Below are 18,996 nucleotides of genomic sequence, written 5' to 3'. Positions count from 1 at the left end.
TGTCTGATGCTGTCTGGGGGAGAAATGTCAAAACAAACTGTCATTAGCAGGGCACTGTGTGAAAATAATATTTTTCTTTTCTACTCTGTGTCTTACTATAGTTTTTATTCAGAAACTTGTGATATTTCGGATTTACATTGGTCACACTGATATTTCTGGTTCTTTCAGTCACAGGTGACCTGTACATTACAAGGCCTCTGACCCATTGTGACCCCCTGTGTTTGTTATATTGTATGTATTTCACTAGCTGGCCACAGGGGAGCTCTCCCCTTTTTTCTGCTCAGACTTACTGGGTAAAACTGTTAATTACGTAGTTTTCACTCACTCAAGAGCGGCAGCCCTCATGAAATAATGTTTCAGGGCCACACAGGGTTCCCTTCATCTGGTCATTTCAAGCCTGTTGTTATTTGTTTTGACATGAAGCATCAATAAACAGACGTGTTCTTCAGTTCAATATAGTGTACTGGTGACATCTTTAACATGATTGAGTTGATCCACACTTTATTGATTGTGGATCAAATGACTGTTGCTTCTCATTTCATATGTGATGTGTTTGTTGATGCTTGTCGTCTGTTTTTTTATGTATTTCTCTTTACCATTCAGATATGCAGAGCTACCTGGTTTAAGTGTGGGTCAGTGGAATCCCAATCCAGAGGGATTTTTTGCATTTACCCTACTTGAGATAGTGAGCTCTTACCTAAGATGTAGAAAAATGGGAACAGCGTCATAAGCCTGCTTCTTATTTTTCATCTTTTATGTGTTTCTTTAGTCCCCAATTTTCAATAGACGTCTTACACTTTCAAACCTTTGGACCCTCTAGACATCCTTGGCAATTAAAAAGTCTGATATAACATGAAGGTCTGCTCCCTCGTTTTTCTATATCTGGTTGAGGGATGCCTGATGGTATTTGCGGAGACATGGGAAACTAATTTCAAAACATATTTTCATTTTCTTCCTCCTGTGTTTCGGCTTCCTCTGTCTTGGCATCGTCGGATGAACTACGGTTTAAGGTCTTTTGCATCTAGGTGTTATCAATTCCTGTTCCTTTAGCAGAACGTTTTCAAGGTGTTTACTCAAACCTGTTTACGGTTTACAAACCCAACAGAAGACTACGTTTGATTCAAGATTGAAAGCACTCAATGTGTTTGCACCTATTCACAAATTCCAGATGGAATCCGTTCAGCTGGTTGTTGCTTCTCTTAGGCACAGAAATGTTTTGGTTTCTATCGACCAGATAGGTATCTACTCATTCCTGTACTTCCAGCTCGTCAGCATTTCCTTTTGTTTTGCAATAGGCGACCTTCATTATCAGTTTGTGGCTCTTCCCTTGGGTTGGCTTTGGCTCCAAGGGTTTTTACAAAAGTTCTTGTTCCAGTCCTGGGATTTTTTTTTCACAAGGGCATTCAGATTATCAGATTTTTAGATGACTTTTACTTCAAGAACAGGTCTCCTCCTACTTTGGAGCTCGATGTCTATATTGGAGAACTTCAGGTGGATTCTGAACATGAATGGATGGTGTCTCCTTTCTGATGTGTTTCAAGAACTTTGTCACCGCTGGGGATCTTCTGGCTTCTCATCACAAGAAGTTTGACAGACTTGTGTTCAGAGTGAAGGATTCAATGGCAGATGCCTTAGGACCTCCATGGGATCAGTACACACAAATGTATGTTTTTAGCTCTATTAATGTTGTTACTGCGACTGCTTCACAGCATTATACACAAAGGAATTCCAGTCAGTCATTCTCTTTGCTCCAGTTTGGCCTCGCAAGGTGTGGCATGCCGATTTGGTTCATCTGTTGGCAGATTAGCCAGATTTGTCATCTTCAAGCCCAATCTTCCCCCCTGCTTCTTGGTCGCTGGTTTTAATGGCCTGGTTTTTGAAACCCAAGTGTTGGAAATCAAAGGAATTTCAATTTCTGTTATTCTGACTATGCTTTAGATTTTTTATCATACCTGAAAGGTTGATTTGCGTTGGTATAAGTCTTTGGGATTTTCCCCACGTGCTGTTTTATATTATATAAACTTGGGGTAGATCAATATTTAACTCTAAGTGTCAAACATCTGCCTTGTCTGTCTTTTTTTTCCGATGTACCCTTGCTTCTGATTCCTTTATTCATACTTTTTGTCACAGTTCAGCTGCAGAGTTGCAGCTGAGCTGTCACTTGTAGTTCCACAAGTATGGGCAGACCTCTTACGCCTAGTTCTGCAGGCATGCAGGGCTGTTGCCTGTAGTTCTCCAGGCATGTTCTCTGTTACTAACTTGCTCTTGCACTAGTTGTCCGCCGACCTCTCCTGACGATTCTTATGCAGCTTCTCAGTGCGTTCAGCTTGTGGCCATTCCTGTGGTTCCTCCCTCTTGCATACTCCAATTACTCCACTAAACCCAACCCTAATAAACTAAACCCTAAACCCAAATCCTACAACAACACTAAACCCCAACTATATATATATATATATATAAAACCTGAAAGTAAAAAAGAGATATGAAAACTAAAATAGAAAAAAGAAGTATAAAACACAACAGAAAAGAAGGGCCCCAGCAGCTAGAAAGTAACAAAAGTAACTATTTGTGATGAGTAACTATGCCTGCTGAGTAACTTTTTGAAATAAGTGTGCCTTCAAACTCCAGAACGCACACTTTTTAGACTACTTTCTTTTGTTTCTTTTATGTCACATTCTTTTTTCCTCAAGGCTGACTTTAAACCTGCATGTTATTGAAACACAGGATAATGCACCATGCACACTGCAATGCATTGTGATGCAACTCATTTTTGAATGCTACCTTAACACACAAACCTCTGTTGCAACTGTACTGCAGTTGCATGGTAACACATTAACAACCACAATGCATGGTAACACACTAAAAAAATTGTGATTTTAGGTCTATTATGATGCAATGGCAGCTCGTTTATATGAAACCCAACTAGTAAAAGTGGGGACTGCAGGACAGAAAGGCAAAAAAGGAAATTGTGATAGGGGATTCCATCATCAGGAAGATTGCATCATGTGTCATGAGGGTCATATGAACAGAACAGATTGCTGTCTCCTTGGTTCTGATGCTCAGCATTTGGTGGACTGGATATACAGATTGCTAGGAAGGGTTGGGTATGACCTAGCTGTCTTGGTCTACCTGGGGACCAATGACAATACATGGAAAATTAAGGATGCTTAAGAAACAACATTGAGAACTAGGTTGCAAGATGAAGGGAAGTATCCTCAAGGTTATATTTGATAAAATTGCCTGCACCATCTGCTACACAAGAAAGACAGCAGGAGCAAAATAACCGACTTAGGACTTGGTATAAGGAGAGGTTTAGTTTTTAGAGCACTGTGGTGATATTTCATTGGGAACACGAAATGTGATATATATATCATAAATATATTCCTCAATCACCACACAAAGGATAAAACTTAACTTTGTGTGCACCAAATACCTTTAAAAATCCAGATATTACCTTGTAAAAATTGTAGTATCAACATCACTCTATTGCACATAGCCTGTGCAGACAACAGGGCTTTGGGATTGACCCAACAGGTCCACCCACAATAGACTGCCTGCAAAAAAAACTACAGAAGGGGGCTGATACAGTGCAAGACCAGTCACCCTGCACAATGGGGAGAGAGAGTAGCAGTGACTGGTCTGCTTTACAGAAACTCCTGCGCAGAGACAACGTTTTTACATAGGATTACTTCACAGATCTGGAAGGAATACATAAAGGACACCAAGATTTAAAAAGCAATAGACATGCATATACATGGAAGGGGGACTGCTGTTCTAGGAGAGAGGTTAGGGGTAGATTGGAAGAGTAAAGCCCCCCAGAACCTAGCATTAATGAAAAAGTAAAAAGACTTAGGTAGGGTATACATGGTTGGAATTTCAAACAAACAAAATCGATTTTGGAACGTTTGTTCTACTTTCTAACCATTGTTGGGGTTAAACCGATGATCGATTTCAACCATAGTGATGAAAAAATTCAAAGTAGCTTGTTGTAAATTTTTCTAGATCTAATGCAATTATAACAGTGAAAGTGGTTTTCATTGGGGAAACTCCATTCATTCCAAAATAAAATATTATATAAACATGAAAATCAAATGAAAGTTTGAGCTACAATCGTCAAGTCTCTTATGACATCATCAAACATTCTGATGAAAATTTTCATACAAATATTCGTTCGAACATCTACCCATGTATACCCCACTTAAGCTCCTTACACAGGTCTGCACACTCTGGGGCAATGGTAATAATGTGGGATTTTAACTAGTGACTGGTATAATGGGACTGCTGGTACAGAAAAAGGGTGAACAAATATAATACTTTTACAGGGCAGTTTTATGGAAAGGCAGTTTACAGAAGCCCCCAACTAGTAAAATGCTCTGCAGGGCCGGTTAACATCTAACCATTCAAAACGTTTCATATAATCGAAGATCTGAACAGCAGTGACCATAACATTATTTAATTTTTTTAAGTTGCAAATAACAAGCAACTTCTGGAAAGACAAAGACCTGCTGACGGCTAGGACCAATTTATGGTTTCTGAAGCCCATAACAATTAGCATTTCCGCATTTACTGTAAGTATTTCTAAAGCCATTTTTTTAGGTTTCAATAGAATTGGGAAGGGTTAGCAAACCTGCCAAATGTGATGTGAGATTTACCCACTCTATCTGTCCTAGAAACCATTGTCACTGGGACTACAAGTTAGGGAGAATCCAACATTTTGAGATCACCAGAACAGGAATATAAGGGGTATCTTCCAATAGGGAAACTTGTTCTAGTGACAACTGCCTAACAAAAGATTTTCCTCACTTGGGAGAAATTTCTTTAAATTCTTGTTGTGTCTATAGGAAAGGAAGAAAATCTCCCTAATGGGACACAGGTGCTTTTTTTTTTTTTTGCTTCAGTTACTGAGCTCTATTACAATTATGCTGCACATTTGCTTTTTAAAAACTCTACATAATTTTTCCAGTTACTATATTTAAAACTTAAGGCTTCAAGACTAGGAACTCATTTAAAACACTGCAATAAGTTAAACGTTTGATTGTAAATATGCTCACCTTTCCTTCTCTGCTGGATGATAAAGTCTGTAAAACTTCTCTGCTTTTTTCACCAGTTGACTGGTTAATACAAATGATTTGGCATCTGGTACATTTGCCTGAAACCTAAAGAGAAACAGACATGTGTATGTATGTTACATTATAAGATTTTTTAATATTTTTAACTGGAAGGCTTAAATATATTGACTAGATTACATTTCAAAATGTTGCCTATTGTCCAACATCTTTGATTTCAACAGATATTTATGTGAAGAAAAAAGCTACCAGCTGGGTTGTAATTTATCTGTGTAGCACCCGTATTTTTCCATTATGACCAGGGCTTGAAAAATTTGATAGTGTCTCATCAGTCAGTCAAAAATGTCACCAGTCAGCATGACCGGACTATAGCCTTGCAATTTATGTGAACATTTTTTAGGGACAGATAGAGCTTTCTTTTGGAGGTATACAATCACCACGGGGGAGGGTGTTATTTTTTTAAACTTTATAATGAAAAAAGTACAAAAACAAAAAAAGTTTCCCTACGTTATGTTATAAAACATTTCCTTTACCCATATTTTTTAGTAAAACATAAAAGTCGGGGGTCACGTCGGGTAAATAGACACCAAACATGTCAAGACTTAAAATTGCGTGCGCCCGCAAAATCGCAAAAAATGCCCATATGCGGCGATTAAACTGCTCATCAGTTTAGTGTTATCAGTGATTAATGGCTCTAAAATGATTGCTCTCCCTCCGATGTTTGCGGCGATATGTAACATGTGCGGCACAATAGGCGCAATCGTCGTTTTCACACGTAGGCGCACCCGACGCATATCTGCATATGTATGTGGGGGGCGGGGACTTAAAAACATTTTTTTCTTTTAATAAAAATGTTATGCTTCTTTATTTTTTTATGATTCTTTAATTTTTTTATTACTTTTTTTTTTTTACACACAACTTTATTGCTATTTCATGGGAGGGCTAAGAAGCCCCCTATGTGATAGCCAATTTACATGACAGGTCCTCTTTACGGAGACATCAGGGGTCTCCAAGCCCCCTAATGTCACCTAGGGACCCCCAGAGAAGCTGATGAAGCAGAGATCTGCTTCATGAGCTTCTGTAGCTGGGAAAGTGAAACTGAATGCAGGAAGTGATGTAATATATGGGGATTGAGAGGAGATCAAAGGGAGTTCGTATAATGTACTCCCTTTGATCTCCTGTCACAGAGCCGTACCGGTCCCGAGCGCATTGGTCACAGCGGATCTCGGGACTGGCACCAGCAGTGACAGTTGCTAATACAAGCGATTGAGCGTCTCTAGAGACGCCCGATCGGTTGAATGTAAAGCTCCAGGCCCGCCGTGTAATTACAGCGGCCGGCCGGGAAGCTGCTCATCGGGCTCCACCGTCCTCTCGTCACAGATGAGCGGATGAGTGGATTTTTCAAGCCCTGATTATGATATATGTAGTACTCCTTGTCATAGTGAATGAAGGTAGTGAGACTAAAACCCCCAATTTATTCTGCAGCAGGACAATGACCCCAAACATACAGCCAATGTCATTAAGAACTATCTTCAGCGTAAAGAGAAGAACAATCAGTCCTGAATGTGATAGTTTGGCCCCTCCGGATCTCAACATTATCGAGTCTGTCTGGGGTTACATGAAGAGACAGAAGGATCTGAGGCAGCCTACAGCCACAGAAGGTTAGTTTTCTGTGGTTAGTTTTCCAAGATGTCTGGAACAACCTACTTTCCGAGTTTCTTCAAACTTTGTGTGCAAGTGTACCTAGAAGAATTGCTGTTTTGAAGGTAAAGAGTGGTCACGCCAAATATTGATTTGATTTGTATTTCTCTTCTGTTCATTTACTTTACATTTTGTTAATTGTTAAAAAAATTAAATTAATACTTTTATTTCTCAAAGCATTCTTTCTTTACACCATTTGTTCACACCTGCCTAAAACTGCTGCACAGTACTGTATATAGAAGCCTAAAAATGGAATTGAAACAAAAACAAATTACACTGTACAAAAAACAGACATTTCCCAGCACACTCACTAGCTAGCCTGTCTACTTCCCAGGTCATCTAGATTTACATACCAGGGTTTTGATACACACCTACTAGGTTTAGCAGTTTAAAATGCAAGCAACTACACCACCAAAAACATTTACATATTCAGTGCAGCAAAAGTGTCTTCATGACAGTGTATACACATTCACATACACTTATGTATGCTTTAAAGCTGCTGTGAACAGGCTTACAATAAGCAACCATGGTCACGTTAAAGGTGCCAGGAGACAAACATTGACTCATATGTGTTGTTATGTGCATCTAGTTGCAAAGGCCTAAAATCCCACCTTCTTTTCTATAATAAAGGGGTATCTTACCACTTTTCTTGTGTGTATTTATAGTCAAACAACCTTGTCAGGTTTTTATTGCTCTCCGTTACCATCCTGGGGAGAGTCACTATTTATATTTGTCTTAGTGACCATTGTAATTGGAACTAAAAGTGGCAGAAAATCCAAAATTATAAGTTCTCACCAAAAGTAGTGGAAATATTCCAATTTCTTTTCACTTTCTGTTGTGTCTACAGGACAAGAAGTGACGGCAAATCTCCCAATGGGACACAGATGGAAAACCAAACCTGACCCATTCCCCTATCATTCTCTAATACTAAAAATAATTGCTTTAGAATACCAGCTTACATAACAAACAGGGGCAACACTAAGGGGTATATTTATAAAACAGTGAATGTGACATTTATCAATCATTCACTGCAGGTGTATCTTCCTTGTGCATGTACTTTATATTACTGTGATTGAGTCATCTCGTAAATGTAACATTCACTTAAATAAAGATAAATATTCAAGAAGGAAAGTTTTAAAATGGTACATATGCGAACAGTTAATAACATTTTAAGTCTCTAAACGAAGATATACTCTTTATTAATGCATATGAATAACTTGAAAGCAAGTGTTGAAATGTCCCAGTTACATAACAATTAATCCAGTCAATTCCTTCTGCACAGCATAGTATATGGTGTCCTGACAAAATATTCCCATACAGGTTTTAAATCCTCTCCAGTAAGCTAAGCGGAGAACAGCTCACACTGCACATTTTGTCAACTATGATATCCTATTCAGTCAGCACAGTTCTGTATTCCAAGGGTGAAGTATCAGCAAAATACAGTACAAATAAAGCTGCTTAAAAATATCTGTGTAACCCAACTAATCTGAGGATGTCTGCAAAACAAGCAATGACATCTAAGGAATCATTTTTTTCTTTTATTTAAAATTATGTAATTTGCCCTCTATGTTTAAAGCAGACAGAAAATAGCTTTCTGTAAGAAGTTTGGAAATCCAAACTTCCTGTTACCTCTTGGTACATCAAATACTTGTTTTCTCCCTACACTCTTATTTCATAGAGTGTTATTTGCACTAGATTTTATTTTATAGCTACTATGTTATGTATATATGCAAATATGGTGATGAGCGAATGTGTCTGGGTTCAATTCATTGGCTTTCAACAATATTTCAACAGACTGTTGTAGGCCAAATTGGCAAAATGCAGCTTTTTGAGGACAAGAAAACAAAATAAAGTTTATATCTGTCACTGCTTTTATATAAACACAGGATAATAACGTGCAACAATGACAAATCTCTCTTTCAGGGCTAAGTCTGATTAATCCCCAATTGCAGAAGCTGAAACTGGCTCCCTGAAAATATGTTTTTGAATGGCTTCCATGGTCCATAATAAACCCTACAAGATGAGGGCGACCAAGCTTATAAAAAAGAAGGGATAACATAATTTGTTAAAAACCTCTTTCCCTTAGGACTTGGGCATCAACAGTCATGCCATCAAAACCAGCGACTGTGAAGCAAGGTAGCAGACCGGACCCAGAGCCAGGAAATCTGGTCGATTGTGAAGCCTCCATGGAGGTTCTACAGGCAGGCTGAGGATGTCCATGAACCACAGTTTCCTCGACCAACTAGAAGCTGGTAGGAATACCAGGACCCCCTCTAGAGCAATCCTGCGAAGGAGATGCTAAAGAGTATTAATGGAGAAAGGACCTAAAACTAATATGATCCCATGAAATCACCACTTTGCAAAGGCCTTGGGGTCCTTGGATCTGGTCAAAACCTGCCCAGCTTGTAGCTGAATCTGGACACCAAAAGGTCAACGACCATAGTATCCCAGCAGTGGTAGAACATTAGACACAAAACCCCCCAATACTCCAGGTGGTAAGAGGGGATCAGAAGAAGCATGGGTAGATGTTTAACCAACCATTGTGCTCTAACAGAAGAATTGTCTTGCAAATGTTCAATGTTAGATCCAACCCTGACTGAGCCTTCAAGAGGATCATCTAGAAAACTGACCATGTGAATACCCTGAGGTCACAACAGGGCTAGTATTGGTGGCAATACTCTTTCAAATGCCCGTGGGAAGTAGAAGGCAAAAAGAGGAGCCACAAACTGGTAATGTTCCTCCCCTATGGCAAAGCATAGAAAACACTGATGGCATCCCTGAAAATTGTTGGGTGCAAGAAAATATCCTTCTTGCAGGGAGGCAGTGACTGATCGAATTGACTCCACCAGGAATTTGCAAACATGTTTTGGAGTATTTCTCCATCTGATCTGGAAGTACCTGGAAACAGGAGCGATAACACCTGACCTTTAGAAGCTACCATAGCTTTCCTAGAAATGCCTCTGCCCTGACAGCAGATGCTGGAAGGCATGAACTGAGATCGGGAAAAAGAAAAGAGCTCCAGCTTGTACCCTTCCTAAAACAATTGACTGGACCCAAACATCCGGTACCTCCTGAATGCATTACCCTAGGGACTACCAAAAATGTCCCTCAATATGAAGGTGTCGCTTATTAGTGAAGGCTTAGAGTGTGGTTTAGTGGGCCTAATGGACTAAGACCTGCAGTACATCTTGTCTGGGAATCTTGCTTGGCTTTGAAGGAGTGAAAGCTGAGGTCCGAAGGATACCCTCTTAGAGGTACTTGCAGAGTGATTACTGTGACACTTTTGATTACAGCTTGCTAGGCAAATGGATAGTTTTATCACCTGTAATTTTCAGATCAATGCATTTAATCTATCGCCACAGAGACGTATTTACAGTTAGGCTCTGCCAAACAGTATTTTAGTCCTAGGAGTCTGGGCATCTGGACCAACAAAAGACCTACTCTAGATAGCTGGTGCAATGTGTCAACCAAAGTGTCCACACAAAATCCTAAGCCCCCGGAAGGAGCCCCAGCCTCACAAACCTACTTGATTAGAAGGCATTAAATCTGAGACATAGCTTTAGTTCAAACCACTAAGGTTTGACAAAGTCCTAGGGCTGCCACTACACATTGCACAGTAGGTCCTATTAGAGAAAAAAAGAGATCTTAAAAAGACCCTCCAACTTTTATCCCCAATACCCCTAATGGCAGGAACATCCTCTACCGGAACACAGAGATTTGTTCAGGTGGGAATAGCTGCAGTAGGTCTGGTACTCTTTTTGGAAAAAAATGCTCAAAAAGGGTCCAGCAGAAAAAAACATTTCAGAGGGGAAAAACTGTTTTTCTGTGCACTACCAGTTATCATAAAGTACCAGGAAAGGTCTTAGGGACTTTTTCCCCTTTCTTAAGAAACCCAAACTTGTAACTTTAGAGTGGGCATCAACCACAGGGTTAATAGAGATGCAATCCCTGACCACGTCAGTCACATGCAATGCATGCTGCAATGGAGCCAGGCAATTTTGGCAATAACCCTGCTAAGGGGAATTTATTCTGAAAGGGAGTCATCCGAAATGGAAGAAGCACTTTCCTGCCATTCTTCATGCTCTTTAACCTAATCAGGAATAAAGAACAGACATTGTCCACATCTGACTGGAAACCAGAAAGACCCGGAGAAGAGGAATAGTGCTTACAAACATGGCAACCAGATGCCTCTATCAAGGCAGAAATTGAGCCATGAATACTTACATGGAGGCCGCAAAATCATCGTACTTAGACAAGATGCATGTGCACCACCAGCAGCTGTGCGCCGCACCTCCAGTTCCCTTTCGCTTGCATTCACCATGTGAGGGGCTCTGATAACATACTCACAATTATTCCCTCTTGACTTGATCAATGCCCACTGTGCCTCAGGCCAGTTTTTTCATTCAATAGAGTCACTGTAGGATGGGGGAACTAGAACAGCCAAGCGCGCCCAGTTTAACATTTTTGAAGATGTGTAGTACGCACTGCCACATCATCCTTCTTTCTATTGCCAACCTCAAGATGGCCACCAGAACCACCATTGCAGACTCTGAAAAAAATGGCCTTTGGAGACGAAATGTGCATGCACAGTACATCATACCGGCAATTGTGGGCTCTGGAAAGATGGCCGTTGGAACCCACACTGAAAAGAAAAAAGAAAAAAGGTAATACAAAAACACTTCCTCTAGCCTGATAGAGGGAGATGAGGAAAAATAGCACTAAGGTACTATTTCAAACCCCATTACTAATAGGGGTGGAGTCCCCCAGCGCAAGGAGGCATTCAAGCTGCACACCCCCCAACCACTTTTCCCCTAAGGGGAATGGTGGTTTCAAAACAAGTGGGGCCCAGGGCTACTAGAGGCATCAGGCAGGGAGAAGGCAATAAGGGGGAGGAAAAAAGGACTAGGACTTACCACCATTCTGCGTCTTCTTCATCCAATGAACAATACTTCCTTAGCTTCACTCAATTTGGGAGAGCATACCCCCTTAGGGGTATTTACACCAATGCGGATACACAACTACCATGGACCTTTATAGCACCCTGCAGGTAACCCAATGTGCTGCACAATTTTGTGCCGATGTGGGCACCCACACAGGATCCAGTGCTAAAAGCAACATTACAGGCCGTCCCTGCATCTACTGACGCTGTCTTCGCAGGGTCCGGCCCCGAAGCTTCTGCTGTGGGGCGCTGATCCAGAAACTGCATCCTTGCTTAGGCAGCTGCAAGCAGTTGAAGGAACTTGATTGAAGACAATATTAGGTAAGATTTAACAACTGTTTTTTCAGAGAAAGAAATAACCTGTCCATCAACTAAGGATACTGGAAAAAACTGAGAATCTGTGGTAGGGGTTATGTAGGCCCCAATTGATCTGGCCAGTGTCCAGACACCTGACGGTACCACTAAATAGCCCATCCTTCCTGACTAACCCTGTGGCCTGTACTGTATGATCAATAAAAGACCGGAGAAATAAAAGGTTAGAATGTGCAGATCTCCTAATATGGAGAGTATTATTATCCATTATCCAGGAATACCTCCCAGCCAGTTTATATAAAAAATAAAACAGCATAAAAAATAGTGTTCTCTGCTGCAGCATGAAAATATTTTATTAAAAATTAAGAACTACCCACATACTTTGCTGGGCAATATACATTTCTTAGCAGAGTCATTATTGAAAAAAAAAATGTTTGAGAGGATAATACTACTTTAATGCAGAAATATACCTGAAAATGTAAACTGCCAATAAAAACTTCCACCCATGCCTCCTCTTGAAAGGGTATATTGCTATTAATGACCAAGTTGGCTCGGAACCGTTGAGTCATCTGATCCACATTAATTTCTTTTTTGTAGTCTGCCTGGTCACTAGAAAAAAAACAAAAACAAAAAGATTATTCAGGGATGTCACAATGACTGCATTTAATTTACTTATAGGCACAAGAGTTTTGATGATGAGTTATTTCCCTTAAGACACAAATCAAATTTAAAGTTTCCCAAAGGTTGGTAACCGATTAGTGGTAAATGCAAAGAAACTCAGTTTCTTGGTAAGAATATGCTTATACATCAGTTGCTAAAACATAATAAATTCTATGTTCTCCTTGTGCTTGCATGGATGTCTTTCGGTTGCCCTGGTATCCTTATCTACATTCCAAAAACATGCTCGTAGGTTAATTGGCCCTAGCATGTGTAAGTATGCATGTGAGATCGGCAACTTAGATCGTAAGCTCTTTAAAGGCAGGGACTGATGTGAATCTACAAAATGTAAATTGCTATGTAACTTATCTGCACTATTTAAATACTTGAAATAAATGCATCATTACATATTAAAATCCAACTGCAATCAAAACTTTTTTTTCACTTTTTTTGGAGTAGGTATGAGTTACAATATCTTTCAATTTTGTGATGCATCCTTATTGGGGAGGATTTTTATAGAGCGGGGAAAGTTTTAGAGCCTCTTTCAGGTTTTTATATGTTTTTTTTTCCTATTTGCAAATTTGCAAAGGATAGAAATCCACTTTGTGTGACCAAATACCTTTGGGATCCCAGTTATTACCTTGTAAATGTAACAGTGACTTCATCACCGGGCTCTATGTAGCTTGTAGAGACCCACCCATCAGGTTCACGCACTACAGGCTGCCTGGAGAAAATTACAGAAGGGGCAGTTAAGAGACCATTCACCCTGCACAAGCAGCAGTGACCAGTCTGTATTGCAGGAAACACCTACACAGAGGCAACGTTTCACACTGGATTATTGCACAGATCAAGAGGAAACACATAAAGCACACATACATTCAAGTCAGAATACACATGCCTCTTGTATGTGGACAATATATGCTTATTCCAGAGTGCAAATTTAAACACATTAGTCATCCATAACCTTAAAAACAGCATACCAGATTTCCAAATACTATCACTGAAATAATATAAAATACTAGCATTTGTGAAAATTACAACATAATCTTTTATTTCTTAATAATTTTAAATTAAGTGTTAGTTCTATGGCCCTTAAATTTCTGGAACTGATTTATCTGTGTAGTTGGCAATAGTTTAACATGTTCAATTGTATTGTAGCTTGTTTTGCAAACTATGGGCTTAGAGCACCATAAACCAAATTATGACACACCTATTAAATCATAGTTCTAGCTTTTCTCTGTGTTTTAGTTTTGTGTTCTCCAGGATATATAAACTCCATAATTCTGGAAAAACTATATTTTTTATGCATGATTCATCAGTACAGCAAACATGGTACAATTACAGTTATAAATTTGAGAAAACCCTGAACAGTTGACAGTTCACAGCTATGTGTTTAATTACAATGCTTAAGTAACTGCAATACAGAAGAAGGGAAGTCAAATCCCTAGTGTGAATTAGACTCGAAGCTTTATATGAGAGTGATACTCCCAGATAAGTAATCCATGCCAATTTGCTAGCGCATGTATTTGTTGTACTCCTCAATAACCCCAGCATTCCCTCTGACCCAGAAACCAGCTTTACCATTGTCTGCAGAAGCTAGTCAGCAGAGGTGAAGTAAATGGGCACTTAACCCTTCAAATAAACCTCTTCATGTAGTAGCAGGCTAAAGGTTCATGTTTTGTGGACTGGAGCAAGAATTGGAAAGGGTGGTGGCAACTTCTAGGCAGGTACTGCATGAGCTACAGTCTACAAGAGTAAGTGACACCTGCTGAATTGTTTTCCCAGTGCCATTTCTATTTTCTTTTTAAATCAATTGGCACCTCTGTATCTCATATACTGTATAGACTCGTCACCACAGCACTCGTGCATTTGCGATACTGTATAGCTTATAGGGAAGACTGATGTGTCATTTATTTTGTTAAGTTGCCAGAAATGTTGACACTTTTTACAGTCTTCAATCTGGAAAAAAACAGAATCGTATTAGACTCACGCTAGTCACGAGAGTGCCCAGGCATTGGCCAAATTACTTACAAAAAAGGCCAACAGGCTGTGGGTAAATTTTTTTGTTTCTGGGACTTTTTACAATGTCCAGCCTAAAATCTGCAATAGTATCTGAGACGCACACTAGAGGACGACAGGCTGTAGCTATATTTTTCATTTATTGGAACAAAACTGAAAATAAAATACAAGCAGGGGAATTGATCAAAACTGGAGCAGACAAAATCTGGAGCAGTTGTCCAGGGCAGCCAATCAGTTTCTCTATTCAGTTTGTTCAGTTAAGATTTAAAAACAAAAGAGAGCATCTGATTGGTTGCTGTGAATAGCTGCTCCAGATTTTGCCTGCTCCAGTTTTGATAAATTCCTCTCATATTGTATATCTAAATTTACTTATATAAATAAAAACGTTATTAAAGTAATTCAATTATTGCTGGGCTTGTTACATTGGTAGGCATATTGGATTCCACTCTGTTTTTGGAGGATGAGTACTCTTACAATTATACATATCTAATCGTATAGATCAAAAGATTCTACAGCAACTGGAGTCAGGAACAGTCACTCACAGGCACAGTGGTGTGCAGAGAGATGCAGAGTTATGCAGAGCAAAAGGGACAGTGGTGACTAGTCTCAACCACAGGAAATGGGGACACAAAGCCCACATTTTTATGGATGCTATGCCGCACAGCATCACATGGAATGCAATAATAGATGGATGTGTGCCAGGGTTTCTCCAATCTAAATAATTCAAAATAATTTTATTGTGCCTGGAGTTTTTTGGGATAAATACTGTCAGAAACTGTTTTTGTGTTATAGAAAGACATGCTATTCAGTACCAGCTAGACTATTTCAAAGATGTGTCATAACAGACCACATTGGGTTTTGCAGATTTTATTCTAGAAACCACTGGTTCCTAAATTAGTTTTACATTAAAGCTAGGGTATTTTTTTGGCTTTTGGCTTGGTATCTAGAACAGATATTTAAATGTTTGTGAAAACCATTGATGCAGTATTGTAGTATACATTTGACTGTTTTAATAGATACCACCAGTACCTCACTGTAAAAGTATGGGAGGCACAGAGCAGCCATAGCATCACTGTGTTTGAAGATGCTGCAGGGGAAAGGCTTGAGAGAACTGACAAACTGCATAGAGAGGCATTAGGGTCAGTTAATAAACTGTACTTTAATTCTAATTGTAGGGGTAAGTGAATGTGCCTGGGTTTGGTTTGCAGGGTATTCATTGAAATCATTGTGAATTCTAATATTGGGAAATTATAGCCAGATCTCATTGAAGTCTTTGAGGGGTGAATCTTGAAACTCAATTCTGTCAATGTTCAAGGCTAATACGCAAGGGATTGTCAGACAAAGGGCATGGGGAGCAGGGTACTGCCATGGGGGATATGTCCCAATGCAAAAACAATTTTAAAAAATAGAGGATTTGAGGACAATATGGGAAAAACACCAATTCTTTCAATTACATGCTTGCAGATCCCTTTAAGCTGTATGTGGTATTACAGAATGGGACAGCATGAGCAAAGCTCTATTCTGGCATCACATATTTTGCATGTGTAATAGATACTTTTACATCATTGCAACAGCACCTCAATCTAATTAATTAAAAAAAGGCTTTTTTGTAGTTTTGGCTGAGACACCAGATTTTTTATCAAGCAGTAAAGTGCCTGAATTGACTGGTAAAAGTAGCAATTACCACAGATCTAAAAGCAACGATAAAGTGAATTCTGAATTCTAAATAAAGCAAATGCCCTTAAAGTAGAACTTAATTCAAGACTTTTTTGGATAGAATAGTTATAACCCTTTCCATCTGTGTCCCATTGGGGAGATTTCCATTCACTTCCTGTCAAATAGCCACAACAGAAAAAGAGGAAATCCCTCCAAAGCAAGGGAATTCATTGGTGGTCAGCAGGATCACCAGAAGTAGTGCTCCTGTTGGAAGATTTCCCATCTGCTCCTGTTCTGATGACAACCCAAAAATCTGGATTTTCTTTCACTTTCACTGATAACAGTCATTAAGTCATTAGGACAAATAGAGGGTAAATCTCCCAAATTGGGACACAGACAGCAATTAAATCCTGACAAGTGTTCTAATCCCTCTCCAATCTATCCAAATCTTTAAAAAAAATTGGCTTCAGCTGCACTTTAACTTTGTACCAATTGACCAGTAGCAAAACTGTTTCGTAGCACAGTTTGTGATCTTTTTTTCACAGTATCACCCTGCATCGTGTTAAAAGTTTAATAAAATGTCAAAACAGAGTGCACAAAAACCTTTGAAAACCACAACACACACTGCAGACATGATGCAGTTTCCATCCTGAAATAAAAATTAGAGTCCATTTATTTCAAAGACAATAGCCACGCAGTACAGTGGCTGGAGAGCATGTAAGCATCTTGATTAGGTCTCAATGCAAGCGGGAAAGACCAGGCAGTTTTTATCATGAAATAAAAATTACAGTGTAATATTTCACATACAATAGCCACAAATATTGTACAGTTGCTGCACAGTATGTAAGCAGCTTAGCTAGCCCGCATGTATAAGTGAGAGGCGATGTAGGGTTTATCATAAAATAAAGAATATGGTGTATTAGTTCATAGACCATAGCCACAAATATTGCACATTTGCAAGCAAGTATATAAGCAGCACTTTGTAAGAGGGAGGAATGAGGCAGCATCTATTATGAAATTAAAATTAGAGTGTAGCTTAAATTATTGTATAGTCACTGCACAGTATATGAGCAGCTTGATTACTCTGCAATATAAAAAGGAGAAATGAGCCACAATGTATCATGACATCTAAATTATATTTCAGAAACAATACCCACAAATATTGTACATTCACTGGAGGATGTGTAAGCTGCTTGATTAAGATGCATTGTAAAAAGGGAGATATGAGGCAAATTTTATCTGTAAATAAATATTATTAACAATACTGCAATAAATAGTGCAATATGCTGAAGAGATAATATCCTCAATTTTTTTGAGTGCTTGAGCACTGAAATAGACCACAAACTAGGAGAAACCGAGCATGATTTACTTCTGAAAAAATCGACAACTTTGCAGCTGAGGTCCAGCTTCAGAAACATTAGGTGTGTCACCTTTACAGTGCCTGAACACTGGAATAGTCTGAAAACTTTGAGGCAGGAATTACCGTACGGCAAAATTTACAAATGCAGCTGAGCTTCAGCTTGTAAATTATTAAGCATAGCACCTATACCTATATGGTTGCACACTATTCTGACCTGCTGCAAGACATCCTGGAAACCAGGGTGCCTAACTAGGAGCATCTGCATCACCTGGTTTAGGACATGTGCCATGTGTGGGAAGTTTCCCTGCTGAAGGATGACCAGCACGTTGGTGCCATTGTTACACACCACCTTACCTAGCACAAGATGGCATTGGATCAGCTACCTCTCAGCCTGCCCCTAAAGAGCTGCCAGAATCACAAGGTACAATGTGGCTTCTGTTGCCCAGGCATGCCAGCAACAAAACAGTGTGCCAGAGTTTTGCCCAGTCTGTTGCATAGTCCAGGAGCACTTGGGAAGAGGAGGGAAGTCCGGTGGTTCTGGGGCATCACTGGATGTGAGGTCATTAAGAAGTGGCTAGAGGTGACTGTGCTGTTACCATCAGCAAAGGGCAATGATTCCACCAACTCCAGTGTTGAGTTCCATCTTCCATACCTCCCAACTGCCAGCAATATTACCCAGGATAATAAGGGAGATGTAACCCATGCTTGCTGCACCACGTGCCTGTGGTAATGTGGACTCTGCCACTGACCACATGGTTCAGCAGCAACATAGAGACATTGCTGTCCACATGCTAGTAGAGGGCAGGGATGGCCTTCTGGCCTGAAAAATTATGGTAGGGTGCCTGCCACTGTGGTGCAACACAGGCTATAAACTAGTTGAAGGGGGCCACCTCCACTTGCATGTTTGAGAATTCCTGCAAAGCTAGCAGTTTTCCCAAACTGGCATTGAGATGCTTAGGGGACAATATTTTTTTGCTTCAGCAGCTGCAGAGGTAATGCCTGCCTGGTCATAGATGGTGATGTAGATGTCGGTGTGGGGTTGTTCATTTTTTGTTCTCATTATTGGGGGCTTTTTTGTCTTTTTTTTAATATTGTGGTTGATTTGAGGTCAGTGGTTACTTTGCTGCTGCCCTGTCCATAGCAAACTTTTTTTGTTTTTTTTTGGCTGCAAGGTTTACCCTTTAAAAAGGCTTTATTCAGTAGTTGGTATGTTGGGGTTTTCATTTATTTAACTGGTGTATGGGTTTTAAAATAAAGCCTTATTTTGTTGTTTATTTAGTCCAACA

General features: G+C 39.6%; 1 protein-coding gene across 1 annotated transcript in view; it reads right to left on the bottom strand.

The window, feature by feature from the left end:
* The window catches only part of MOCOS (molybdenum cofactor sulfurase), a 314,243-nt gene that overhangs the window by 1,199 nt on the left and 294,048 nt on the right, over nucleotides 1-18,996 (bottom strand). Inside the window, exons 13-14 of the mRNA XM_018560663.1 lie at nucleotides 12,489-12,627; nucleotides 5,052-5,156 (exon numbers count right to left, since the gene is read on the bottom strand). Coding sequence (XP_018416165.1) covers nucleotides 5,052-5,156; nucleotides 12,489-12,627 — 244 coding nt within the window. The remainder of the gene's footprint in view (nucleotides 1-5,051; nucleotides 5,157-12,488; nucleotides 12,628-18,996) is intronic.

This window comes from Nanorana parkeri, unplaced genomic scaffold (assembly GCF_000935625.1).
Source record: "Nanorana parkeri isolate BGI_ZX_2015 unplaced genomic scaffold, ASM93562v1 scaffold471, whole genome shotgun sequence".
In the NCBI taxonomy this organism is placed as follows: domain Eukaryota; kingdom Metazoa; phylum Chordata; class Amphibia; order Anura; family Dicroglossidae; genus Nanorana; species Nanorana parkeri.
This window is presented reverse-complemented; position numbering and strand designations above follow the sequence as displayed.